The sequence below is a fragment of the Lepidochelys kempii genome, chromosome 1, assembly GCF_965140265.1.
Source record: "Lepidochelys kempii isolate rLepKem1 chromosome 1, rLepKem1.hap2, whole genome shotgun sequence".
NCBI classification, from domain to species: domain Eukaryota; kingdom Metazoa; phylum Chordata; order Testudines; family Cheloniidae; genus Lepidochelys; species Lepidochelys kempii.
Window position 1 is genome coordinate 19,317,398 of NC_133256.1, and position 27,860 is coordinate 19,345,257.

A 27,860-nucleotide genomic window follows, 5' to 3' on the forward strand; every position below is an offset into this window, starting at 1 on the left:
AGCAATCATAATTTAGAACTTCGGGGAAGGGCGGGTTTACAAGAGAGAACCAATCAAAATTTAAACCAGTAAAGAGAGGCGGGATTAAAAGCCACAACGAATCAGGAATGAGGGAAGAAACAAACCAACCAATTGTAACACAGAGCGGCGAAGAGGACCCGGGGTTTAGTGCGAGAACCAATCACGTGAAGAAATAGCCAATCACAAGTAGCTACGTTACCAGGGAGCCAATCAGAAAAAGCGAGGTCTAACATTGAGCCAACCAGAACACAGTAAGGGAACAAAAGGGGCTTCCCAAGGGCCCGCCCCCCTCCCCTTAGAACAATTTCACATGACGCAACGGTTGGAGGAAGAAGAAATTCGCGAGTCGCGGCCGCCGCCATTTTGTGTGTGTAAGATTGAGACGGCGGCGGCTGGGGAGGCGGCAGTAGTACCAGCGGCGGCGGCGGCACCATCAGCAGCGGGAGCCCCGGCCCGGAGGATGCGGTAGAAGATCCCGAAGGCATCGGCGAGGGGCGGCATCGCTCGGCGGCGGCGGCGGCAGCGGCGGGGGATCGCGGGGAGGGGGCTCTCGGTCGGTGGGTCGGGTCCTGTCGCTGGCCCCGGTCCGAGGAGGATGTCGGGCCCGGAGAGCAGCGCAGGCGGCGCCGAGGCCCGGGAGGACGCGTGCCGCGATTACCAGTCGTCGCTGGAGGACCTGACGTTCAACAGCAAGCCGCACATCAACATGCTGACCATCCTGGCCGAGGAGAACGTGCCCTTCGCCAAGGACATCGTCTCCCTGATCGAGGCGCAAATCGCCAAGGTTTTTATATTCCACCGACTACTACTCCTACCTATACTGCTGGGGGGACAGGCCGGGCAGGGGCGAGGCAGGCCGGGGCGTGGGGGGCGCCTGTGTGTGTGGAGGGGAGCCCGGGGAGCCCGGGGCGGGGGGCTGGCGGAGCCGGGGGAGGGGGACTAGGCGAAGGCAGGGAGGCGGGGATAGCAGGACGCGGGGGGTGGCGGGGCGCTAGAGGCAGGTGACTGCCCACGGAGGTGGGGGCAGGCAGGAGGACTGGGGATTTGAGGAAGGGACGGATCGGAGGGGGCGGGGGGGCGGCTTGGGGGGGGGGGCTGGGGAAGGGTTCCGGGGCCAGCATCAGGGGAGCTCGGGGAGGGAGGAAGGACGGGCCCAGAGCAGGCAGGCGGGGAGCCATAGTGCCAAACGCGGGCAGGGAGCGAGGCACCGGGGATTCATCTTCTCCACACCGAGTGTAGGCCCCTTGCAGGCAGGGGAGGAGTAGCCCCCCGCCCCCGCCCCGACACTAGCGTGCTGTCGAGCACGGGGATAATTGTGACAGGGAATCTGGCGTCCGGGGAGGTGTCGGGAATCGGCCCCCGGAGCCGCTCCGAGCGGACCATAGATATTGGGAACGAAGGCCCGTGTAAATCCGAGAGACAACATGGCGGCCTGGCAGTGACGGGGCCATAGGACCACCTCGCCCGGCAGCCGGGGTCCCCTGGCTGTGGGGATGATACTCAGTGGCTCTGTTTTGACGCTTAAACCCATCAGTTCAGTCATTTGTAGTGCAATTATAACCACGTTCTGGGGCGGGTGGAGCGGGGGACACAAAATCGTAGCTTTTTTCTGGGTAGTTTAAATAAATGAAAATAAATCGGAATTTTGTAGAAGAAAGATTTCCCGTTTCTTAGTTTCTAAATGAAACTCCCTCATAGTTTGAAAGACAGGACTATTTCCCCTGCTTCTTTTTGAAGACATCCGTGGGGTGGGGCTGGGGCAGAATCTGCTCTGATGAGGAAAAGTTTATTTAGGCAGAGCGAGGGCGAACATCTGTTCTGGTTAGAGAAGTTCCAGTGGTGGTGATGGGGTTGTTTCCTTAGAGAAGTTTATTTTGGTGTGGGGAGTCTGTTCAGGCTATAGACTATCTGCTTCACTAGAAGCTTAGTGTGGTGGGTGTGTGTAATCTAACTTGGTTAGAGAAGCTTATTGGTCGGGGCAGGGGAGAAGAAATGCAGCTTGTAGGATCCTAACATGGCGCCTGAGAGCACATGATACAAAGGGGAAAGAGGATGCTTCCTCAAAGCCCAATCCAGGCAGTTGCTGACATCAGTCAGCCATGGGCACATGGGGGTTTATTACATTTTTTTAAGCAGAGGATTTTAACTAGCCCTGAATTTAATTCCAGTAAAATAGCTCCTTTTCATCCCCGCCCCCATCAACACAACCGACTCTTTCTCCCCTGTTCCTTCTGCTATTAGGTGGTCTAGGGCTTTTGTATTGTGGCTTTAAATTGAGGTTTATCATAGGGAAAATTGTAAAATTTAGATGGGGAGGGAAAGGCCTCTAAAGTTATTTATCTTACAGTCAGAGCAGGATGGCTACCTACGGTGGGTTCTCCAGACCGTTGTCCAGACTAGTTCTAAATGTCTTCAGGGGCTGGGCTTTGCCTTTTCTTTGGGGGGGTGCTTTCTCAATCTGATAGATTTCATCATTATTTCTAATACGGGGCAATGGATGTGCATATTAAATAATTTGTCATAAATACCAATGCTGTGAATTTTTTCCTTTTTGGGTGGTTTTAGAGCCTCCCTGTTTTTTTAAAGATGTTTTAAATCCTGTATCTATGGTTAGTTTTGCCTAGTTACTGTTAGTGACTGGTTACATAAGGCAAGTTTTTAGTTCTTCCTGGGAAATTGACCTCCTTTACTAAGCCACTTTAAAAAAAAAAAAAAGTGTTGCCTGGAGACAGTTTCTGTTCAGTGTAAAACTGAGTGGTTTGCTTTACATTTTAATAAATGGTTTTGAACTGTGTGACTGGTATTATAAAATTTGTAAATAAAACGTGTGAAATATGTATTTGTCTTTTTATTTACCATTGTTTAGTGCAGAATCTGTTTCCAAAATCAATATTATTTACATGGTTATTTGTTAAGTGTTTAAAAGTGACATGGCTGGGGGTTCAGATATCAAAATGAGTTTAAGGTTCATATTCTTCAGAAAACTAATAAAAAAAACCCCACAGAGACGCACATCTTCAGCAACAAATTTCATACATTCATTGAAAGAGAACAGCAAGCGTTCTCTAATGAAGGCCAAACCCCACTGTGCAAACAAGCTTATAGTTAGTATTCTTCAATGTTCTGGTTATTATGCTGCACTCCCCTGGCTTTTGGGTAGTGTCTTGTGGGTATCTTTCAGCTAATAGAAAGAGTTCTGTGCTGTATTCTAACTGTATTGGCATCTGAAAACCATAGTACATTCCAAACTAGGATTCACTCTTGTGGTTAATGGAGAACTTGATAACTATATTGACCTAATAAACACTTCCGGAAATGAAGACTTAAAAATTCCAGCCTTATCTAAGCCTTGGTTCTTAAAATATAATACCTGAATGACTGAAGTATTCAGCGTTGGGTTTTCTATATAAGTCTTTTAAATTACATGAGTCAATGCTAAAACAGGCTGACTTCCTTACCAGATTGAAGTACTTCCACGTGTGATTACTTCACAACCTGGTGTGTAATGCAAGTGACACTTTTTAAAATGACTTTATTAGTTAAAAGGATCCAGAAGATCTCAGACTTTAGCGTAGCTGAGTATACTGAGCCTGTGTGCAAACACACTCAGTGATGAAATGGAAAAATGTATAGCTCCTACTGTATAAGTAGCTCTTGGGAATAAGGGCTGGTCAGACAGCTGTGTGTGTTTCACTGAAATCTGACTTTGATTATTATAATCTTCCTGTTTTTTTTAAACAAGCCATTCAGAATTTAAAAAGGTTTTTAATAAGCTACCTTAAGAAGAAACCAAAACCATCCCAGCCATTTTAATATCCAGCAGCATTGGACACTTAGTCTTTGGCTTACTACGGCCAGAGGTGTATCTGTTTCACACAATAGTGTTAAAATATGCACATTTTCAATACCCAGATGAGAGAGTGTACTGATGATGTAAGCCATATTGTGCATTTACCACAATTAGTTTTTATATTTTAACTGCACCTTCCTATTACATATTAAGACATGCCATATACTAATTTAATTTTTCAGTATGTATACAAATTACTTTAGGCTGCTACCAGATTTAATGTTTAAGAAGAAATTACCCCTTATTTGCCTCTTTGAGCAAGCTTCAGGTCATGGTAGTGGAATGGTTTGAAAATGTTATAAATAAAAATACATTTAAGAGTGAAAACACAACATAGTTTGGCTCTGATTTACCCACATACAAGACTTGTAGACTCAAAATGACCTATATTAATTTTGTCTGCAGTTTTCTTAAGCCACTCTAACGGGAAAGGTACTAAATATAAAACTGTAAAGCAAGAGCACTTCCACACGCTTGTCTGGACAATGGGTTTTGTGAAGTGAGGTGTCGAATGATTTATGGACCCACTGGATAACCCCGTCTAAACTTAGCTATGAGTAAATGTACTGACATTTATACATGGACTTGTGGGATGGTAGATGGGGAAAGTTTTATCAATGGATGTTCCTGTGGAAGAGGAGGAAAGTTAACACAACATGTGCCTTTTACGTTGTCCTTTCAACAAGTCTGTGTACCTGCTGATGCTTTCTGGAAGTTTGCTGTGCCTTCTGCTTGTGAAAGCCAATAGTAGACATTAAAATTCATTTTGGGGGGTTAGGCCAACAAGGCTTCATTTGCTTTGGAAGTTGCTGTACCAGTCTCAACACAACCACACTAGTCCTACTGCACAAACTAAGTAACAGTCTTGTGTATGAACTTAAAAAAAAATTCCTGCTCCTTTGACAATGGAGAGTCCGGAGTTTGAAGACTACCTTGAGTGAAAATCTTGGTTTCCAGACAAGCTCATCCGTACTCCCATGACCAACCTCATAGTTGAATTTTGTTTGGGTTTAGAACTTCTTGTTTTAGCTGCATGTTTTGCATACAGCTTGAAAATCTGACTGAATAACTACAACTGCTATAGGAGGCCGAGACTCCTCGTTCGTTTGGATTGCGGTGACGTAACTTTATTCCAAATGTAGGTTACAAAAAGACTGTCGTATTCAACATATAATCTACATCTACAGAGTTACATTTTTGGGGCCTTTCTGCCAGAAGTCTGAATTCTGTTAACTTGAAATTTAGATAAACAGCTTTAAGTTACAAGTCACAATTATTAGAAGTTCCAGCACTAACTAATAGTGGTTTCATGTTAATTTAAAATCTTTCAAATGTACCTGAAACAGTTACGTTCAAACACTTAATAGTAACACTGTCTGGTGTGCTAATTTTTTTTGCCAAAGTCATTTCATACACAAACTTAAAACAAATAACTAAACTGTTTGTGTTTTTGTTTGGTAGACACACAGCACGGTACTTGTTGATAATAAACTTCCCAAGTTCAGTTGTACAAAATAATCCTTTGTTTTGTAATGTCAGCCAAAAATAGAGACCTGTATTTTTGGGATTGGTTATCCTTTAATCTTAAAAATGTTCAAATGTGTTTGTAATACTAAACTTCTCAGTTTCTTCTTATTACTTCAGGCTCCTTCTACAGAGAAGCTTCCTGTTATGTACCTTATGGATTCCATTGTCAAGAACGTTGGAAGAGAGTATCTTACTGCATTTACTAAAAACCTAGTTGCAACATTTATTTGTGTATTTGAAAAGGTACATATGCTTTCAGAAAGTTCTGTAGTCTAATCAAAGTTGTCTCCTGTATAAATAAATATTTGCCTTTCAGCGTTGGGTTTTCTTGCATGGTGAAGTATAACAATGAATATGTTTTTTAATTTGTCTTTTACTACACTGTTACATATAAAAGAAAAGCTGTTAGAAGTACCTAAGAGAGAGGTTATCAGATCATGGTGATTATGAAGTGAAGTTTTGCTAAATTAACATACTTCTGTAGTATATCTCACTAAAGAAGTTCATATTAGCATTTTTTCTGTCATGTAATATAACACTTACCTGGTAAGATCTATTGCTGTGGTACAGGTTAATCTATTTTAAATGGTGGTTGTTTTTATTTTGTTTTTTTAAAGATAGTGAATGCCCTTTATGCAAAGAAAGTACTTGGACATTATTCTCTCTCTCTCTTTTTGAGAGGGCGATTATTTTTGCCTTTTGTAGCTGAAGTTGACTTTGTTGTTCATTTTAAATTTTTTGCACCTGGAGTGGCAAAAATGAGTGCTTAACTATGAAGAATGCAAGTCAGTGACACGCTGACATTCATTTAGTGGCCTATGGTGAAAGGCTTTCTAAGAAAGTAAAACTAGCATGTTACACATGAGTGTTTTGTTTCAATGTTGTGATCAAGTTATGGGTCCAGAGCTGCAAACTCTTTGTTCATGTTTGTCATCCTTAATCACAAGAAATAATTGGGACTATTCTTCCAAGGAAAAAAGGCAAACCTGAGTAAAGTTTTTGAAGGATTGGGTCTTAATGGATTTAAATCAAACTGGAAATGAGTTACCTTATGTAATTTTCTGTATATCAAGATAAAATATCATCCCATAAATTTAGCAGATAAAATTAATTAAAATTTTTGGTGGATATTTAGCATTTTCTGTTCAGGTTTTACATCCCATTAAGGATCTCAATGTTTCTTTTAACACTTCAATTCATATGTATCTTTTTAAATGTTAATTTTTACTTTGTGAATAGTTGTTGAATAGATTGAATTGATGAACGTAGACTATTTAAAGGAACATTTCCATGTTCTGTAAAGCCTTGTGAATTAAATCATGATAACAGGTGACCAGTAAAAGCTCTGTCCATGCTTTTCCAGTGCAACAGGATCTAGAACTGTGGATTATAATTGACATTTCTGAGCTTCATAGGTTTACCATCCCTTACTTTGAACCACTCCCAATTATATTCTGTTTTAATGCTTATTTAATACCTAAATACTAAATGGATGTCACGTTTAATAGTTAAATTGGCATTAAAATGGATAGAAGCCAGTTGATACTGTCTTGGATTCCAGTGTTGTTATTGTTATAAATCTTGCTTATTAGTAAGATGGTCACTAGCAAGAGTAGTCAGATTTTCAGTTCAATCCTTGCAGCTATTTTTGCTGTGAATTTCAAACTACTGTATTTAAGAAAAAATAGGTAGATCTTTCCTTTAAGGATTACAGAGCACACTATTGATGGGAATTCTTTGGAATGCTTCAATTTAGTTTGAAACTTCAAATTATAGTATGTTTTTTATCAATTTGTATTGATAAATTTAGCACTGCAGTAAAAATTGTCTAAACAAAAATTTATTGGCTTAAATAACATGAACTATGGACAGCTGTTGAGGTACATTGAGTTAAGGGTCTTCATATTATAAGCATTTATTAATAAAGCAAATAAGAGTTGAATATTTTTAATATAAATTTCTAATTCACCTCATGATAGGATATTTGAAACTATTGAAAGCGTTTATAAAAAGATAGATACACTAGAGATTTAGCACTCTAGTTTATGGATCCATGTCCTTATACAATTGAAAAAAAACTTTAATTGACTTCTAGGTAATTTTATTTTTGCTACATTTATTCAAATTGTTTCCCAATGATATGTTGTAGTTGAGTAAAAACAGAGTCAAAACGTTGTGATGTACAAGCCAAATGTCTAAATAATGATGTGAAAGCTCAGTAAATCAGAATATTTAGAAGGCAGTTCTCTGATTTGCTAGCAGTTTCCACTTTGTCAATAGCTATAGATTTATATATTGTATAGTTTTTTGGCTGTCAGTATTTAAATTTTTTTTTTACAGAAATTGGGCAAAATTAAGAAATTTGAGCATCTTGATATACAAAATGAAAAGCCTGTTAAGGAGGATGGTAACATGCTATGAAACCCTCAAATGCCTTTCAAGCAGCAAATCCACATATACATTTGTGCTGTTTTAAGGTTTTCATAGAATAACTGACATATGCTCTTCAATTAAAACCTACATTGGACAGGTGCTGTACTTGGTTCTGTTGGTATATTTGTATGTTTCTTAGAACAATTTGCTTAGTTCTAAATACTCAGCTGTGTTCATTAAAGATTTTATGAAAGGATAAAGTTTCTAAGTTAGTGCAGGTATAGAATAAAATATCTGAAATTATAATCTTTTTTTAAGCATGTGCTAAAGTTGTTTTATATTAACTTAACAAGCCATAGAATTGTTCTGTTGTTTTTAGGTGGATGAAAATACTAGGAAAAGTTTATTTAAATTACGCTCCACATGGGATGAAATTTTCCCTTTGAAGAAACTGTATGCCCTTGATGTCAGAGTCAACTCATTAGATCCTGCTTGGCCAATTAAACCTCTACCCCCAAATGTGAATACTTCTAGCATCCATGTGAATCCTAAGTTTTTAAATAAATCGGTAAGTTTTAATGTGATTTCTGCATGAGCAGATGGTGATACACAGTTTTTATTGTTTACGTGTCCCATTTTGCTGACACTTTGTAAGCCATTATTAAAGAATTTTGAAGAAGTAGATGATCTGTATAGGCAGCCAGGTAAGACACAGTTCTCAATTATTTAAAGATTAATTGGGTTTATCTTTCACATGTCAAAATTGGAGTTTAACTAAAATGCTGAATATTCATTGCCTATTTATAAATTGTATTAAATGATAGTTTTTAAGCAATCACTGTTTGAAAATTTGAATTGCGCAACATTTTAAAATGTTCTAATGATTTTTTTCATGAAATTTAAAAACTAATTTATAGTTGGTAAATTGTAATACAAATGAAATAAAGTATCCATACAGCAGTTAAATGAGATTCGGTTACAATTTTGAACCTCTTCCACTTGTTTCTCCCTCCAAGAGTTGTAATGTCCTTCAAATTATTTTTCTTTGTAGGCTGAGGAATCTCCTGCACCTACTTCTACAGTCAGTTCATCTGGTACCTCAACTCCTCCAGCTGTTCCTGAAATTCAGAAGAATTTGACCCAAGAGCAACTAATAAGACAACAACTGCTGGCAAAGCAAAAACAGTTGTTGGAACTTCAACAGAAAAAATTAGAGCTGGAGCTGGAACAGACTAAAGCCCAGTTGGTGAGTAGGGAATTAGTTTTGTCATACATTGAACAAAACAAATGGAAATTTTTTGTTGTTTGAAGTATTTATAAAACAATATCTTGGCTGTACTGTTCGCTGTATATGTAGTGGAGTATGGCAGTTTTCTCTCTTTTGGGAAAGCCAAGTTGTCGTAGAATAAGGCCATGTTCCTGCAGTGGTATTTTCCAACGTGGAGCTAATTGTAAAATTAGGGGTTTTAGGATTAAATATGTATTACTTCCAAATATCTTAGTGGTTTTTTTATTCAAAACTGGAGTGATGGAAGGCTTTTTATTGCAACTTGACTTTTTATTACAATTTACAATTTTTGTTGTTTTTGCGTTCCCAAAGTGATATATGTCTGGCAACACAGAGCCAACCCTCCCATTTTTGTAGTAGTCACTATACTATATACATGTTAAAAGCACACAAACCATGTATTTTCAGCAATTTTTATCCCAGTCGTTTTTTGAAAACAAAACATTTGTTTCTAACATAGACTGGAGCAGGAAGCCTATATAAATATTTTCAACACACATGTCAGGTTTGTCTCCCAAAAGGCAAATGTGTCAGTCTTACCATGCCTATCATGTGTTCGTATCCTGAATTTCTACTTTTTCATGATTTCTTGGGATCAGATGGAAAAACCCTGAAATACAATAGTGAAAAACTTTACATCACGTTTTGAAAGATATATATATATATATATAAGTAGTCTTTTATGTAGCATTGATATTGCATTGTTTTTCCACTTGATCTTCATTTCTGTTTTCTGTAATGCTACTGCATTTCAGTACAAGTGCTTAGAGGACTGGTCCTAGGCGTGATTATTTTGTATTTAACTGGTTTAATCATTAACTTTCGAAGCTTTTTCTTCTGTAGTTGATTTTCAAGGTGCAGTGCGGCTGAGTAACACTGGTTTAGGGCTTATATTTTACATGCTAACTCTTTTTTCCCCCCATTTTAGGCAGTTTCTCTTAGTGTTCAACAAGGGGCAACCACCATGGGTACAGTTCAAGCATCTTCCAAACAACATGTTTCACAGACTCCTCATATGACAGTCAAAGCTCCTCACCAGACTTCTGTGCAATCTGAAAAAAACAGACCATCTCCATCTTCTCAGTTTCATGATATCAAAGTAGTAAACAGAGATCCTCGTCTTAATAGGATGGCTCAACATTCTTCTCATGTTAAAGATCAAAGTCATAGGAAAGAATTTCTGTCTACCACAAGTCAGTCTGATATCAAGGCAAACAAAACACTGCAGGCTGAAAAACAAAATTTGTCAAAGCAAGAAAAGTTAAAATCAAGTGAGAAAACACAGAAGAAAGAACTTGATCAGTTAGATGCAAAATCTAAATCACCATCCCCTTTGAAAAGCAAGTTATCCCATACTAAAGATGCTAAAAGCCAAGAATGTGAGGGTATAAAAGTATCTGAAATTAGTAAAAGAGATCCAAGATTAAAAAAGCATCTTCAGGAGAAGCCAGATGGTAAAGATGATGACACAAAGGAAAAGAGGAAAAGTATGGAGCGAAAAGAAAAAGAGGAACATAAGACATCTGAACACAGACCTGTTGGCAGCAGAAATAAAGTAATTAATGGTATTGTTCAAAAACAGGACTCTATTACAGAAGAGTCAGAAAAACAGGGTGGAAAACTTGGGAGATCAAGTAATAGAAAAAGGTCCCGATCACGCTCTCCTAAGTCTCGATCGCCATCTACCCATTCACCAAAGAGAAGAGAGAGGAGATCACCCAAAAGAAGACTGAGGAGTTTGTCTCCTACTTCCTCAACTCCTAAAATTGGAAAGCTCCGTCAGTCAGGGCCTAAGCAATCTCATGTTGAAGAGTTTACACTAACTACAAGGGAAGAAAGAAATTCTAATAAGAGGAACCTTAAACAGGATACACGAGATCCAAGGAGATTGAAAAAAACTCAAGAAGACAGACCACAGGAAACTGCAAATCAGCATTCTACAAAGTCCACTCCAGAACCAAAGGAGAATGTGGAAAATTGGCAAAGTTCCAAATCAAGCAAAAGATGGAAATCTGGTTGGGAGGAAAGTAAAAAGTAAGTTACTGATTTTGAGCTTGATCCTGCTGATGAAATCAGTGGGAGTTTTGCTATTGACTCTAGTAGAAGCAGGATTGGCGTGCAATATTCAGATATCAAAGCAACGGGGGCCTTTAAACATTTTTACTGGCAAACTAGTGTAATCATTGATGCTGAGTTTCTGTTGTGGCTGTAGCACATCAGATCTAGATGGAATCAGTTCTAATGTGAATGTAATAAATAATGTTTCTTGTATAAAGAAACAATGTATATTTTAAGTAACCTGATTTTATTATTTTCAGTCCACAGCAGAATGACGAACATCAAGTATCTAGTAAATCTCCTCATCAGAGGCACAGGGAGATCTGGGCGGCCAGTAAAGGAATTTTGTCACCTCGAGCCCCAAAGCAACAGCATCGATTAAGTGTGGATGCCAATTTGCAGATTCCCAAAGAATTGACTTCTGCAAGCAAACGAGAGCTACTTAAAAAGGTAACGTTATAATTAGTATCATATGTAGGGCTGGAAGGACCTTAACAGGTTAAGTCCAGCCCTCCATGTTGAGACAGGACCAAGTAAACTTAGATCATTTGTCCAGTCAGTTCTTTAAAACCTCCAGTGATGGGGATTCCACAACCAGCCTTGGAAGCCTATTCCAGATTTTAACTAACCCTATAGTTAGCATCTTTTTCTAATATCTAATCTAATTTTCATTGCCGCAGATTAAGTCGGTTACTTCTTGTCCTACCTTCAGTGAACATGGAGAACAATTGATCCTTGTACTCTTTGTAACAGTTATTTGAAGACTATTTTCAGGTTCCTCCTGGGTCATCTTTTCTCAGGACTAAATTTTCTCAGTTTTTTAATAGGTCAGGTTTTCTAAACCTTTTATCACTTTTGTTACTCTCCTCTGGACTCTCTCCAGTTTGTTCATATCTTTCTGAAAATGCGGTACCCAAAACTGGACTTAGTACTCCAACTGAGGCCTCGCCAGTGCCAAATAAGGAGGAACAGTTACTTCCCTTGTCTTTCATATAACGCTCCTATTAATACATTCCAGATATTAGCCTTTTTTTGGAACTGCATCACGTTGTTACTTCTGTTCAATTAGTGATCCATTATAATCCTCAGATCCTTTTCTGCAGTACTGTACGCTATTCAATTATTCCCCCTTTTGTAGTTTTGCATTTGATTTTTTCATTCTTAAGTGTTGTACTTTGCATTTGTCTTTATTGAATTTCATCCTGTTGATTTCAGACCAATTCTCCAATTTGTCAAGGTTGTTTTGAATTCTAATCCTGTCCTCCAAAGTGCTTGCAACCCCCTCCCAGCTTGTTGTCATCTGCACATCTTATATGTATCCTCTCCACTCCATAATCCAAGTTATTAATGAAAATATTAAATAGTACCGGATCCAGGACTTATCCCTGTGCAACTCCACTTGATATGCCAGTGAACCATTGATAACTACTCTTGGAGTACTTACTGTCTTTCAACTAGTTGTACACCCACTTTACAGTAATTTCATTTGTCACATGTCCCTAATTGGTTTATGAGAATGTCATCTGGGACTGTTAAAAGCCTTACTAAAGTCAAGATATAGCACATCTGCTGCTTCCCGCCCATCCACTAGCTAGGCCATTAGCACTGTCAGAGAATGAAATTAGGCTGGTTTGGCATAATTTGTTCTTGAGAAAGCAATGCTGGTTTTTCTTTATAACCCTATTATCCTCTAGGTGCTTACAAATTGATTGTTTAATACTTTTATTCCAGTATTTTTCTATGTATCTAAGTTAGGCTGATTGGTCTATAATTCCCAGGGTCCTGTCTGTTCCCCTTTTTAAAGATAGATGCTGTGTTTGCCTTTCTCTGGTGATTTGGGACCTCAACCATCTTCCACGAATTCTTGAAGACAATAGCTAACATTTCTGAGATTGTTGTAGCTCGTTCCTTAAGTATCCCATGCTGAATTTCGTCAGGCTGTGCTGACTTGAATACATCAAACTTATCTAAAATTCTTTAACTTGTTCTTTCCCTATTTTGGCTTGTGTTCCTTCTCTCTTGTTAATATTAATTGTGTTGAATATCTGGTCACCATTAACCTTTTTAGTGAACACTGAAGCAAAATAGGCATTAAACATCTCAACCTTCTTGATGTCACCAGTTATTAGCTTTCCTTCCCCGCTAAGTAGAGGACCTGCACTTTCCTTCGTTTTTCTCTTTCTTCTAATATATTTTAGGAACCTCTTAAGAATGGCCGTACTGGGTCAGACCAAAGCTCCATCTAGCCCAGTATCCTGTCTTCTGACAGTGGCTAATGCCAGGTGCTTCAGAGGGAATGAACAGAACAGATCATCATCAAGTGATCCATCCCCTGTTGCCTATTCACAGCTTCTGGCAAACAGAGGCTCAGGACACCATCCCTGCCCATCCAGGCTAATAACCATCGAAGGACCTATCCTCCAAGAACTTATCTAGTTCTTTTTTGAACCCTGTTATAGTCTTGGCTTTCACAACATCCTCTGACAAAGAGTTCCACAGGTTGACTGTGCGTTGTGTGAAGAAATACTTCCTTTTGTTTTAAACCTGCTACCTATTAATTTCATTGGGTGACCCCTGGTTCTCATGTTATGAAAAAGAGTAAATAACACTTCATTATTTACTTTCTCCACACTAGTCATGATTTTATAGACCTCTATCATATCCCCCCTTAGTCGTCGTCTTTTCCAAGCTGAAAACTCCCAGTTTTACTAATCTCTCCTAATATGGAAGCTGTTCCATACCTCAGTGATTTTTGTTGCCCTTTTCTGTACCTTTTCAATTCCAGTATTTCTTTTTTGAGATGGGGTAGCCACATCTGCATGCTGTATTCAAGATGTGGGCTTACCATAGATTTATACAGAAGCAATATGGTATTTTCTATGTTATTATCTATCCCTTTCCTAATGATTCCCAACTTTGTTAGCTTTTTTGAGTGCCGCTGCGCATTGAATGGATGTTTTTAGAGACCTGTCCATATTGACGCCAAGATCTTTCTTGAGTGGTAAGAGCTAATTTAGACCCCATCATTTTATATGTATAGTTGGGATTATGTTTTCCAGTGTGTATTACTTAGTATGTATCAAAATTGAATTTCATCTGCCGTTTTGTTGCCGTCACCCAGTTTTGTGAGGTCCCTTTGTAACTCTTCACAGTCTGCTTTGGACTTAACTATCTTGAGTAGTTTTTTATCATCTGCAAATTTTGCCACCTCGCTGTTTACCTCTTTTTCAAGATCATTTATGTATATGTTGATTAGTACTAGTTCCAGTACAGACCCTGGGGGACACCTGTATTTACTTCTCTCCATTCTAAAAACTGACAATTTATTCCTATTCTTTAGGTCATTAAAGAGCTCCAGATGGAGCCATATTGACTCCTTAATATTCTTCCTGTCTTTTCTTCTCATTGGGGTAGTTTGCTGTTGCACCTGTATTGTTTCTTAAAGAAACTGCCAGCTCTCCTGAACAACTTTTTCCCTTAGATTTTCTTCCCAGGGGACCTTATCTACCAGTTCTGCGAGTTTGTTAAAGTTTGATTTATTTTTTTTTTAAAGTCCATTGTCCTTTTTCTGCTGCTCTCGTGCCTTCTTTCCTCTGGATCTATTATTTTATGATCACTTCCACACATATTGCCTACCACCTTCATACTTACCACCATTTTAACTGTTGGTCAGAATTAAGTCTAAAATGGCTCTCCCTTTGTTTACTTGCCCTACTTTTTGAAATTAATTCCAAGACATTCCAAGAACTTACTGGAAATTTTGTGTTTGCCATATTACTTTTTCAACAGATGTCTGGTGTTGAGTGTTGGATATCTGTTTGTTCTAGAAATGCTTCATCTACCTCCTCTTCCTACATTGGTGGTCTATAGTAGACTGCTTCCATGACATCACTAATTTTTCTCCCTTTTATCTTTACACACGGAGACTTTCAGCTGTCTACCTCTCACCACCTTCTGTACCTCAGAATAAGTTTTTATATTCTTGATGTGTAATGCCACACCATTTCATTTGTTAGACCTGTTTTGTGTAGTTATATTAAAAAAAAAAGTTTTTTAAATCTAAAATTTGTTTACATTTTTTGTACATTGTAGGCAAATGAACGTTTGACATCTGGGGAAATAACACAAGATGAGTTCCTTGTTGTGGCTCATCAGATTCGTCAACTGTTCCAATATCAGGAAGGAAAGCACAGATGCAATGTGTGGGATAGTCCTACAGAAGAAAAATGTGGTATGAAGAAGAAACCCCTTCTGTCTGATGCTGAATTAACGTATTATGAACATAAAGCTAAACTGAAAAGAACACAAGTTCAGCATTCATTTCCAAGACTTGATCTGTTAGATCCTGATGATATTTTAGGGTATGATTTGACTGATGCATTGCTTTCTGGAATAGAATGTGAGCAAACAAAAGGTAAACGTGGAGGACAATTTGACAGAAAAGAGCAATTTGGAGAAAGGTCAAGACGGCATTCTCCTATAAGTGGCAGTAGACCTTATGCTGATGATCTTTCACCACTTGAGAGCCGGCGAAGACATGATGAGCAAAATCCGTCAAAAGGAACAAGAAGTTCTAAAAACTTCGATCCTTACGATAGCTGGGGAGAATCAGATGAATTTAGAGATGCACTCAGGCAACAAGGGAAAAGTATACCAGAATTTCAGAAAATTGACGGAGATGGATTCTGCAAATTTGATAATCGTGAAGAAAGACAGATGGTTGGACAGAGTGGTACATATTTTATTTTTATATTCTTGAGGTTAAGTATCTTGCAGAATTTCAGTAAGTAACTATTTTTTTAAATTTTAGGTGTTCGAGAGGAGCCGAGATCCCCATTCAGTGAACGTTTCAAGAGACCTAGATATGAAGATCCAGAGAAAACACCATTTATAGAGAGTCCAGGATCAAGATTTGCAGGCATTGACGTAAAGAAGAGATTAGGTGCACTCATGGAAGACAGACCACTATTTGATGGCTCACCTAGACAGCCTGCTGCAAGGGGAGGGGGAGATGGACAAGCTGGTCATTTTGTTGATGGGCCTTCTAATAATTCAAGCCCTAGAATTGAAGGGCCACCTGCACAGGCTGCTTTGAGGTTTGAAGGGCCACTAGGTCAGGTGGGAGGAGGACCTGCCTCTCAGTTTGATGGGCCACTGGGACAGGCAGCGGGAGGGGGTGCCCTGAGGTTTGATGGGCCACCAGGGCAGATAGGCACCCTCAGGTTTGAGGGGCCCCTTGGGCAAGTAGGTGCAGGGGGTGCACTAAGGTTTGAAAGCCCGCTGGGGCAAGTAGGGGGTGCTTTAAGGTTTGAGGGGCCTGTGGGTGGTCGCAGGTTAGAGGGGCCTGTAGGCCAGACTATGGGTGGTCTCAGATTTGAGGGGCCTCATGGTCAGCCATCGGGTGGTCTCAGGTTTGAGGGACCCCATGGTCAACCTATGGGGCCTCATGGCCAGCCAGCGGGTGGACTCAGATTTGAGGGACCCCATGGTCAGCCTATGGGGCCTCGTGGTCAACCAGGGAGTGGGCTCAGGTTTGAGGGGCCACATATCCAGCCAATGGGGCACCATGGTCAACCAGGGAGTGGGCTCCGTTTTGAGGGGCCACATGGTCCGCCCGTGGGGCCACATGGTCAACCGGGAGGAAGTCTGCGTTTTGAGGGGCCCCATGGTCAGTCGGTAGGGCCACATGTCCAGGGAGGGGGTGGTCTCAGGTTTGAAGGTCCACACGTCCAGCCAGGACTTGGTCCTAGGTTTGAGGGTCCATCAGTCCAGACGGGGGGTGGACTTAGATTTGAAGGGCCTTTGGGTCAGACTGGTCCAAGATTCGATGGCTGTCATTCGTCCAGATTTGATAGTCAACCTGGTCAGCTATCCCTTTTGCAAAGATTTGATGGTTTACATGGACAACCTGGCCCAAGATTTGAAAGGGCACCTGGTCAACAGACACCTCCTAGGTTTGATGGACCACCTGGTCAGCAGCCACGATTCGATACACCAATACCTCAAAGATTTGATGGTCCTCAACACCAGCCAGGTTCAAGGTTTGCAATGCCCCTTGGTCTTCAAGGTCCAAGGTTTGAAAATGTAGCTAACCCTCCTGCCTCAAGACTGGAATCTTACGGGCAAACTGGTCCATACAGTGAACATCCCAATCAGACTTACAACGGACCATCCCATGGTATGCAGTTCCAGAGACCTGAAATGTTTGATGCCTCTCAAGGACCAAATTTTAATGGGCCACCTGGCCCTGGAGCACAGAACTTTCCCAATCCACTTAACAGAGCATCTGGACATTATTTTGATGACAAGAATCTTCAGGGTCCTCAATATGGAAACTTTAATACTTTGCCTAATTCTATGTCAGTAGGAAATACTCAGCAACCACAGCAGGTAAGATTGTTTAGCATTAAACTTGTCTACATCTGTATAGCAAAATTTTATGACTTTAAGAGGGTTTAGGAGACAGGAACCCTACAGATGGTTTCAAATTTAAAAAATCTTAATTTGAATATACATCTCTACCCCGATATAACGTGACCCGATATAATGCGGTAAAGCAGCGCTCCGGCGGATCAAAGCAAGTTCTATATAATGCGGTTTCACCTATACCTGCGGTAAGAGTTTTTGGCTCCCGAGGACAGCGTTATATCAGGGTAGAGGTGTATCAGTAATTGTCTACAGTCATAATTTTAAAGGGACATAGTCTGATAATTTTGGTTCCCGATTGGTTTTTTTAGAGAAACATCCTAATCTATTAAGAAAAATTTTGTTTTTTTTATAGGTTCACGTATTTCCAAGCATGTTTTAAAAGTTCCCCTGCAGTGTTACCTGAAAGTGTAACCTGATCAAAACAATAATGAAACTGGTCTATTTCCACTACCCACTTGAATGCAAAAATAGCTATGATTGGAGTTATAAATCACATACAGTATTTTAACTACCCTTTGCACAAAATGAATTCCATGGAAAACATTAAACTTAGGTACATATAAACACTTCTGGTCTTTCTGCAAGAGAAGTAAAGGCCAAATGGTACTTAACAGGTGTAGATAAGTAGGACAAAGCTGGTGTGGATACATGTAGGGCATATAGTGCACACAGGGTTATTTCAGCTAGCCCTATTAGTGCTGTAAAATTTAGTGCCCTCATGAGGGAGGTTGTTAGGAAATACAGGATTTTGGCACGCTCAAACTATTTGTTGGACAAAATGTGCTTGTTTAGCAGACATCTTTCATCTGTGGGTGTGGTCAGTTGGCTTCAGTATTGATGATTGTCTTGCAAAAATTCTCTTCAGTAGTTGGAGTTGGTGTCAAACATCTATAACAAAGCCATCTATAACAAATTGATTAGAAAATTTGAATTCTACAAGCGTTCTTCATTCTCAGGATATAAATTGAATGTGATATGAAGAATTACTAATTAAATGAATATCAGTAGTTAGGTGTCCTCATACCACTTACAGTGGTAAAATTTTAAAGAAGAACACCAAAACCAACAGGCATGAATCCAAAAATATATGCTGAAGGAAATTATTAATCAGATTGCAGAAGGCAGTTATAGCGGAAGTAATTATTAAAATTACTTTTCCCCTCTGAAATTCAGTAGCATTTACTGCTTTTTTGGAGGCATCCTGGATTCCATTATTTTTTGGTATAACTGGTACCATTTACATTTTCAGCTAAAAATCCGATTATATTTACTTCATATTGGAGTTTACTTGGAAGTTAGATGGGTAGGCATTCACCTATATTTTAATGTCCAATTTGGGTGAAAAGGAACAATTTAAAAGAGCAATGGTGAGTCAGTATTGGAAAATGAATTTAAAATGTGCAGGCCTGATGGCTAAAAGAAACAAGTATCCCTTATTAAACAAGTAAGCATGGAAGGACCTTTGCATTTCATTAAGTTGTGTGTCCCCCCTCCCCATATGCTTGGCAATAAAAATATAGTTTGAAATGCTGTGTTGTCAAACTACAAGGAGCCTTCAAAAACGTACGGAGGCATTCCCCCTTCATGGATATAAATAGGTAAATGCATAATGCAGAGGTTCCCAAACTGTGGAGTGCAATGTTCGGGGTGTGGGGGGGCAGCTGGGACCTGGGGCAGCCCCTATGGAGGGCAGGGTGTGAGTGCCACTCAACTCCACTCCTGGCCCCGGCTGCCAGCCCCGCACCCTGGCTGCCAGCCCTGGCCCCAGCCTCAGCCCCTTACCCCGTCCATGTCCTCCCCTCCCAGAGCCATGGCCTTGCTCCTGCCCCCAGCTAGGGTAAACAGAGGTAAGAGGTGGGCGTGAGGTAAAAAGTTTGGGGACTACTGGCATAACGGGCTTAAATTGCAGCAAAGGAGATTTAGGTTGAGCATTATGAAAACTTTCTAACTGTCAGGGTAGTTAAGCACTGGAACAAATTACGTGGGGAGGTTGTGGAATCTCTGTCCTTTGATGTTTTTAAGAACAGGTTGGACAAATATCTGTCAGGGATGGTCTAGATAATACTTAGTCCATCCTCAGGGCAGGGAACTGGACTAGATGATCTCTCAAGGTCCTTTCCAGTCCTACATTTCTGTTGTATACTGGGGACACTTTAGGAGTTAATAGTAAAATGTAAGAAGAATTTATAATTCCAATAGCTATGAAATAAGTACATAACTTTTTACTTTTACAGGTTCCTGGTCTATCTGTGTCTTCTCAACCTGGACCTTACAGTCAAGGACAAACATATTTACCAGTACTTGCACAAAATCCTGGAAGCTTTGTTCAGACTCAAGCAGGTATGTACGGAAATTGTGTGCTGGCTATTTTAAACTAGTGTTCAAACTTTGTTAATCAGAAACCACAGAATTTAGCTACTCAGGTTGTCCACATCTCATCTAAAGGACAGCACATTACTTTCAACAGCATGTTGCCACTTAGCACTATTCTGGGGCCTTGGTTCAGTACAAACTCAAGAAAGATTGCCATTTAATTGTTAATAAATACAATTTTTCAGTAATACTTTTCTATAATGCTGTAATAAATACAAAATTTCTGAATACTTTAATTCTTTTGGCGGTCTCACATTCAAGTATCAGTCAGGCCCAGTCCTGATTAGTTTATGTAACCACATGTTTTTTGGTATGCTATGATGCTGAAAATGGTCTGCCTTTGTGTGGGTATGAGAAGACAAATGGAAACACCATAGTGCTGATTTGCATATGCCAAGTTGTGCAATTCATCCCTGCAAATCAGAGCCCAAAATGAAAGGCTTCCAGAATGTAATAAATGAACAAAGTCAAATAATGAAGCGTAAATATTTACTTGATTCAGACTAAGAAAATAACACATTCCAGAAACCTGTAGAGCATGTATGCATGGTTGTACCTTGGGTGGTAGACAGATCAACACTTTGAAAGCTTAATACTATGAGGGGAGGGAGGGAGGGACTGCAAAGGAAAGCTGACTAACAAAAAAGGACCAAGAAGGCACAAAACAAAAGGAGGAGAGACAGGGAAACAATTCGGTAAATGAAAAGCTGAAAAATGGGGGGAGCAGTGAGGGGAGAGAAAAAGATGAGACAAATAGAAGCACCTCTATTTTGCCATTCTATCTGAGGGCTACTCTTTTCTCTCAGCGAATGGCTTGGGTGATAAAATATTCTTGGTGGTGATGTATAGAATGGAATATAGCTGAGTCAGAAATGAACAACAGAGAATTGTATTTAGCAACTTCTATTTTCTTTAAAGCATTAACTTTTCAAAAAAAATATTTTAAATGAGTATCATTAAAATAAACAGGATGGCATATATTAAGGCTTGATTTTCTCAAATGCATCAGAAATAATGTAGCATTACTGTTTTTCTTCCCTTAGGATCCCTTCCACTTTCATATCCTGATAATCACCTTGGCCAGCTTGATGTAAATGAGTTGTTCTCTAAACTGCTTTCAACAGGAATCCTCAAAGTGTCAAAAACTACTGATTCCACTTCAGCACGTATGTGTAGCATTTATCCTCTTACCGTCCATTTTAACACAAAAGTGCAGTGAAAAACTCCCAGTAAAAATCTTTATATACAAGTACTCTAATTTTCTATGTAATAGGTGTTTTAATGATTTTTTTATGGCAAATAAAACCAAGAACTTCTTTTGTGTTTATATGAAGTCCCATAATTTGGGAGTGACCATCTTGGTGCACATGATGAAGTGAACTTTGTTTGGTAACTTCCTTTTAAAATTTCCGCTATTGACCAGTTTAATTTGTAGATTTTAGCTGACTAATATAGCCAGACTTGCAGATGCATCAGTCTGTCTGTCCTTGGTGCCATCCCCCAATTGTTTGCTTTAATCAAAACAATTTTTTAAAAATATGTCAGTGTTTGAAATTGCTTTAGCTTTCATAGATTACTTTCCAAACCAAGGGTTAGGATGAATTAGAGAAGTCACTTGAAAACCGCTTGCCCAAATTCAAATTGTACACCTAGTTATTAATTTGTGTACCTTTGTTTTAAGCTGTTACAGCACCGGGTTGAATTGGTTAATGCTGTATTTGGCGTTATCATGTTCATTTTATTATTTGAATAAGTGGAACTGTTTCAGAATGACATCTTGGGAAACTGACAGTGTTCCATCTGTATATTCTAGAAGTGAATGAAACTTCTACCCAGCCAGCTCCTGAGGAGGAGGAGGATGACCAGGAGCAGAGTGAGGATCAAGACATCCCAGACCTCACTAACTTTACAGTTGAAGAACTAAAACAGTACGTGTACTAATGGGTGCTCAATGTGCACTATGGGTGATCATGACACTAATATGTAGGTAGTTTAATTGTCTTTGTTTCAAGACAACTTGAGAACTTAATTGTACAAGATTGTGAGACATCACGATAGAGTAAGGAGGGAGAAGGGATACAACTGTCAGTTTCATCATTGTATTCATTAATGTCATATCATTTGCATAAAAACTTCCATGTGAAATATATTTATAAACATTTAATTCTTCGACAAGATGCATATTTTTTTAATTGGACCAAATATTTTTAAATGCACATCAAAGTCAGTGGAACTGTTCATGTGCACAAAGGTTTGCAGATTTGGGCCAAATATTTTTAGCATTCGTGTCAATTTGCTTTTTTTTCTCTTGTAGGCGTTATGATAGTGTTATAAATCGACTGTACACTGGTATTCAGTGTTACTCCTGTGGAATGAGGTTTACAACTTCACAGACGGATGTATATGCAGATCATTTGGACTGGCATTACCGACAAAATCGCACTGAAAAGGACATTAGCAGAAAAGTTACTCACAGAAGGTGGTACTACAGTTTAACAGTAAGTAATTCAATAATATCTTTCTCTGTATGTGCCTGAATGAATAGAAGGCAAAATTATTCCCTGTGCAATTGCACTGAATTCAGTTGTGTTGCATGGAATGTAAATCAGCACAGAATTCGGCCTTTGGTAGTTAACCCTCTCCGATTTCTCCCTCCTCTTTTTTCTGACAGTGGCTATAAGAACATAAAAGAAAGGTATAGGGGGAACTAATATAGTCTAAAACCGTTGACAGCTTTTTTGATAATCTCAGAAGAGAGCAGTGATTGGAATGGGATGGATGTTGAACTACACTGTTGCTCTGAAGGGTGGTCCCTTTAGAATAGGCTTGAAGCACAATGGAGCAGTGTGGGAAACTTACACTGCTACTTGTCATGCTGTATCTGTAATGAGAGAGCTTCAGTTTCCAGTCCAGTCAAACTGACACCTTTTATTAAAAATGGTCTCTCACCTTCTCAAATATCAAATTTGGGGAATTGTATTTTTAAATGTGTAAAAGTTATGATTAATGAGAAGAAGGCTTGAATGTTATTTTTGTTAACTTCCTTAGGACTGGATAGAATTTGAAGAAATAGCTGATCTAGAGGAACGTGCAAAGAGCCAGTTCTTTGAAAAAGTACATGAAGAAGTTGTATTGAAGACACAAGAAGCTGCTAAAGAAAAAGAGTTTCAAAGTGTTCCTGCTGGACCAGCAGGAGTAGATGAGGTAAATTTGCACATTTAAACTGTCTTTGATTAGCTTACATAAGGGGAATGGTCTAATTTCTGAGCAATCTTGCAGTTTTTCTTTTTATCCCTAAGTATTTTATGTAAACTGTAAAGTTTCATCCTTATATCTAACAAATACAGATTAGAAATGTACCGGTGTGGAAGCTGAAGCTTGTATTTAGCAGACTTGCAGTAGAAGAGATGATAGAGGCAAACAAACCAAAAACATTCTCAGTCTGCCAAAGCACAAGCTCTCTAACTTGTGTTTTCGTTCAGGTCTTACTTGGAGAAATTTCCATTGAGGCCAATAGAAATTGGCCTTATTAAGGGCCGAGTAAGAAGAACTAAGTACCTAAGCGTTTGAGCAGGGGGTTGGACTAGATGACCTCCTGAGGTCCCTTCCAACCCTGATATCCTATGACTCTAACCGAATAGCAACAAAATCATGACAAACATCTCTGAATTCTATTTAGGGAGGGAAGTTATGTAATCAAATATGAGCTGTTTTAATTGGCAAAATAGAAAGATGGACAAAAGTTTGTTACCTGGATTAGCTGACACTGTTGAATTTCATAACAGTTGGCTACCGGGTGCATACAGGACTTGCAGAAAACTGTTGTGATGGCTACCCTTCCCCTGAATGAAAGCCTTTATAAACTTGGAGATTTGGTTTTTTAATTTAGAAAACATAGTAACTTTGTGTGATGCTAACAGTAAATCAAGAATGTGGAATCTAGTTGTCAGTTACAATTAGTCCACGGTTCGCAAATTGCAATTAAATTAGTAAATAGTGTCCATTTATGTTACCCTTTTAACTCTACAGTGCATACATAGGAATGCAGTGTATTCCAGTATATTTACCTTGATTGTTAAAAAGTCCCCTTTTCTTAGTAAATTGTAGTTAACTGCTTCTCTAGAAACTGGTAAGCACAAAAGTGTTATATAAGTGTTTGTAAATTTACATAACTGTGTCTTTTCCATCTTTCAGAGCTGTGAAATTTGCCAAGAGCAATTTGAACAATATTGGGATGAGGAAGAGGAAGAGTGGCATCTAAAGAATGCTATTAGGGTAGAGGAAAAGGTATTCTGAGCATATTACTTTTTTACGTGTGACATTTTGGGGTTACTAAAAGCCAGGGTAGATGAGGAAATAGCATGAATATGCAAAGGGGCATGTGGTGGAGGGCAGCCCACTCTGTCTTCACTCTTGAAGAGTTTACTCTGCTGCTTTTTAGGTTCCATGGTGCACCAAAACATCAGCACCATAGGGGGTACTCTTAAAGTGCTGATATGTTAGCACAAATATACTTGGCTTCAGCACACCATGCAGCAGCACCATAAATAAAATACATGTAGACATAAGTTCAGTAACTTATACATAAAAAATTGTAACTAGTTTACAATAACCACTAACATAGTTTAGTCCTTTATATAAATTTTCCTAAACATTATGAAAAAAATCCAGTCACCATTTATATTTTGACACCATACCTCACTTACACCAGGATATAAATCCATGTCCAGAACTGTTCAACATATTCATAAATGATCTGGGAAAAGGGGTAAACAGTGAGGTGGCAAAATTTGTAGATGATACAAAACTATTCAAGATAGTTAAGTCCAAAGCAGACTGCGAAGAGCTACAAAGGGACTTCACAAAACTGGGTGACTGGGCAACAAAATGGCAGATGAAATTCAATGTTGATAAATACAAAGTAATGCACATTGGAAAACATGATCCCAACTATACATATAAAACGATGGGGTCTAAATTAGCTGATAACACTCAAGAAAGAGATCTTGGGATCATTGTGGATAGTTCTCTGAAAACATCCACTCAATGTGCAGTGGTAGTCAAAAAAGCTAACAAAATGTTGGGAATCATTAGGAAAGAGAGAGATAATAAGACAGAAAATCATATTGCCTCTATATAAATCCATGGTATACCCACATCTTGAATACTGTGTGCAGATGTGGTCACTCCATCTTAAAAAAGATATATTGGAATTGGAAAAGGTACAGAAAAGGGCAACAAAAATGACTGGGGGTATGGAACAGCTTCTGTATGAGGCGAGATTAATAAGACTGGGAGTTTTCAGCTTGGAATAGAGATGACTAAGAGAGGATATCATAGAGGTTTATAAAATCCTGAATGGTGTGGAGAAAGTAAATAATGAAGTGTTATTTACTCGTAACACAAAAAAGGGGGGGTCTCCAAATGAAATTAATAGGCAGCAGGTTTAAAACAAACAAAAGGAAGTATTTCTTCACACAATGCACAGTCAGTCTGGGGAGCTCTTTGCCAGAGCATGTTGTGAAGGCCAAGACTATAACAGTTCAAAAAAGAACTAGATAAGTTCCTGGAGGATTGGTCCATCAATGGTAGCGTCCCGAGCCTCTGTTTGCCAGAAGCTGGGAATGGGCGACGGGATCACTTGATAATTACCTGTTCGGTTCATTTCCTCTGAAGGACCTGGCATTGGCCACTGTCAGAAGACAGGATACTGGGCTAGATGGACCTTTAGTGTGACCCAGTATGGCCATTCTTAAGTTAAATTTATATGTAGTTAGAACATATGAAAGTCACACCAACCCTGTATTAATCATTATAACTTTCTGAGTCTCCGGATGGGGGAAGGGAGATAGTTGAGGCTGAGAAGGGGTGCTCATAAGTGGAGTTGGGGTCTTGAGAATTCACAGCTTAAACTGCATTCCTTGCTGTTTTTGCCTTGTGTTGGTGGAAGATACAATCTAATAACCTTACCATTAAGTTTTGGTTGAGAAATTACATTTATGGTCAGCATTAAGGACAAAATATATTTTGCTCAGATTACCTTGGGGCATTAGAAGCCAAGCATGGAAGACTTTAGTTCAAAAGTGAATGTTTAGGGAAGCTAGGGGATGAGTCAATGAAGTGCATAATCAAAACTGTTCTGCAAACCTAATTTCATAACCTGTAGAACTGCTAAAAAATATGCATTTGTGTGTGCAAATATGTAGAGAAGTCACATGGTCTTTCTTTTTTTAGATTTACCATCCATCATGTTATGAAGATTACCAAAAGGCAAGTGCATCTCTATTTTTATTTCTGCTCAAATATTTTATTGTGACGTTGATTTTTGTGTTGAGTGATATATAGTTTTGTACTGAGAGAATGTATTCAGAGCATGCTACCCATTTCTGTCACATGTGGCTAGACAAGGAACTGCAAGAATGATGGTAATGGAAAAGTTATAATTCAGAACTAGCTGGGAAGCTTATTGCTTATTTCTGATGTTGTGACATAGCATATCATCTTGCATATCAGACAGCAGTAAATAGAAGCCATAAGTAGAATATATAGGTCAAGTATATGGGGTTAAAGCTTTTAAATCTGAAGAATTTGCTGAATGGAGTAAATTGATACTGATGTGTTTTTAGTTTCTAACTTCCATTAGCTGTTTACGAATTTAGGAATTCAAATTGTTGCGTTGGGGTTAGTGAGGAGTGTACTGTGGTTTATGGCAGTATATTACATTAATGGCTTTCAATCTTTTTTTGTTCATGGACCTGTAAAAAATTTCAAACGGATGTGTGAACCCCTTTGGAAATCTTAGGCATAGTCTATGAACCCCAGGGGTCTGCTTATCACAGGTTGAAAACCACTGTTATATGGTAATGACAACCTTTTTTAGACCCCTTAGATATAGTCTGCAGATCTTTGAGTGAAAATCACTGTACTACATGTTTGTCCCTTATTTGTTTGATGTAATAATTCTAATTTAGGGAGCATTAGGTTTGTTTTTAAACTATATTTGCTAAGGTAAGAATGTTACAGAACAAACCAGCTCTCTAAGAATCTTGGTGAGGGGGGAAACTTGCATTTTCAATAACCAGATTAACACATCCTGTGAAGCAACATTTATAACTTTTCTCCCTCTCCTTTAGTCACAAAGGAAATAACTGTCTTAGTGATATGTAAAACTGTATATTTATTGTTAATTTTCATTTGGCAGACATCATCATTTGATTGTACACCATCTCCCAGCAAGACCCCTGTGGAAAACCCACTAAATATTATGTTGAACATTGTCAAACAAGAAATACAGGAGCCCTGTAACAGTCCTAAAGTCAAAGAAGAACCTGTCGACACCCCTGCTACTTGTATGGAAGAGAGCACACCTGCATCTACAGATATTAAAACAGAAACTGATAAGGTTGAACCAGTTTAACTAAACTGAGAGGTATGATTTTTTTTTACAGAACAGAAGAGCTGCTGTGTTGACTCTAGAAGGCAAATACTTTTTATATAAATAAAATGTTCTCATGGGGCAGGGCCCCAGCTATTATTTGGTTAATAAATACATTTTTGTATTTGAATTTCTTATTGCCTGCACAGTTTCAGGTGTCGATTGTGTGAAAGTTCTGTAGATGCGTGCAAATTTAATGGAATGGAATTGTATATGTAAAAAAAAATGTACAATTTTCACTTGTGGAAATGTAAATTATAAATAAAAGATATTTTTGCTATATATGGAGTGTAATGTTTATGCACACCATCGAATGAAGAGTTTCTGTACTTTTTTCAGCTTAAGTGGAATTAAACAGAGACCTCAATTTAGACTTCTAGCTAAGTAGGATTCTGAAATATAAAATAACTGAAGGAAGTTATTTGGGTTCATAGGAGGGTTATAAGGAAAACAATGCAGGAACTTTCTCAAACAGCAAACCCTAAATTTCTTTTCTATTTAAATTT

The 27,860-nt window shown here is 39.0% G+C and overlaps 1 protein-coding gene across 2 annotated transcripts; it reads left to right on the top strand.

Annotated features, from left to right (window-relative positions):
• Window positions 1–324: 324 nt before the first annotated feature.
• Window positions 325–27,636, top strand: PCF11 (PCF11 cleavage and polyadenylation factor subunit). 2 transcript variants are annotated; one of them, XM_073335929.1, is made up of 16 exons: window positions 325–805; window positions 5,516–5,641; window positions 8,151–8,339; window positions 8,823–9,017; window positions 9,988–11,093; window positions 11,378–11,567; window positions 15,210–15,849; window positions 15,928–17,507; window positions 19,781–19,886; window positions 20,963–21,085; window positions 21,733–21,847; window positions 22,234–22,417; window positions 22,968–23,123; window positions 24,114–24,206; window positions 26,154–26,189; window positions 27,121–27,636. In XM_073335929.1, the coding sequence occupies exons 1-16, from the start codon at window positions 617–619 to the stop codon at window positions 27,334–27,336; spliced, it is 5,244 nt and encodes a 1,747-aa protein (XP_073192030.1). In that variant the 5' UTR covers window positions 325–616; the 3' UTR covers window positions 27,337–27,636. The 2 variants fall into 2 exon arrangements, with proteins under 2 accessions (XP_073192030.1, XP_073192040.1); XM_073335939.1 differs by lacking the exon at window positions 8,151–8,339.
• The last annotated feature ends 224 nt before the right edge of the window (window positions 27,637–27,860 follow it).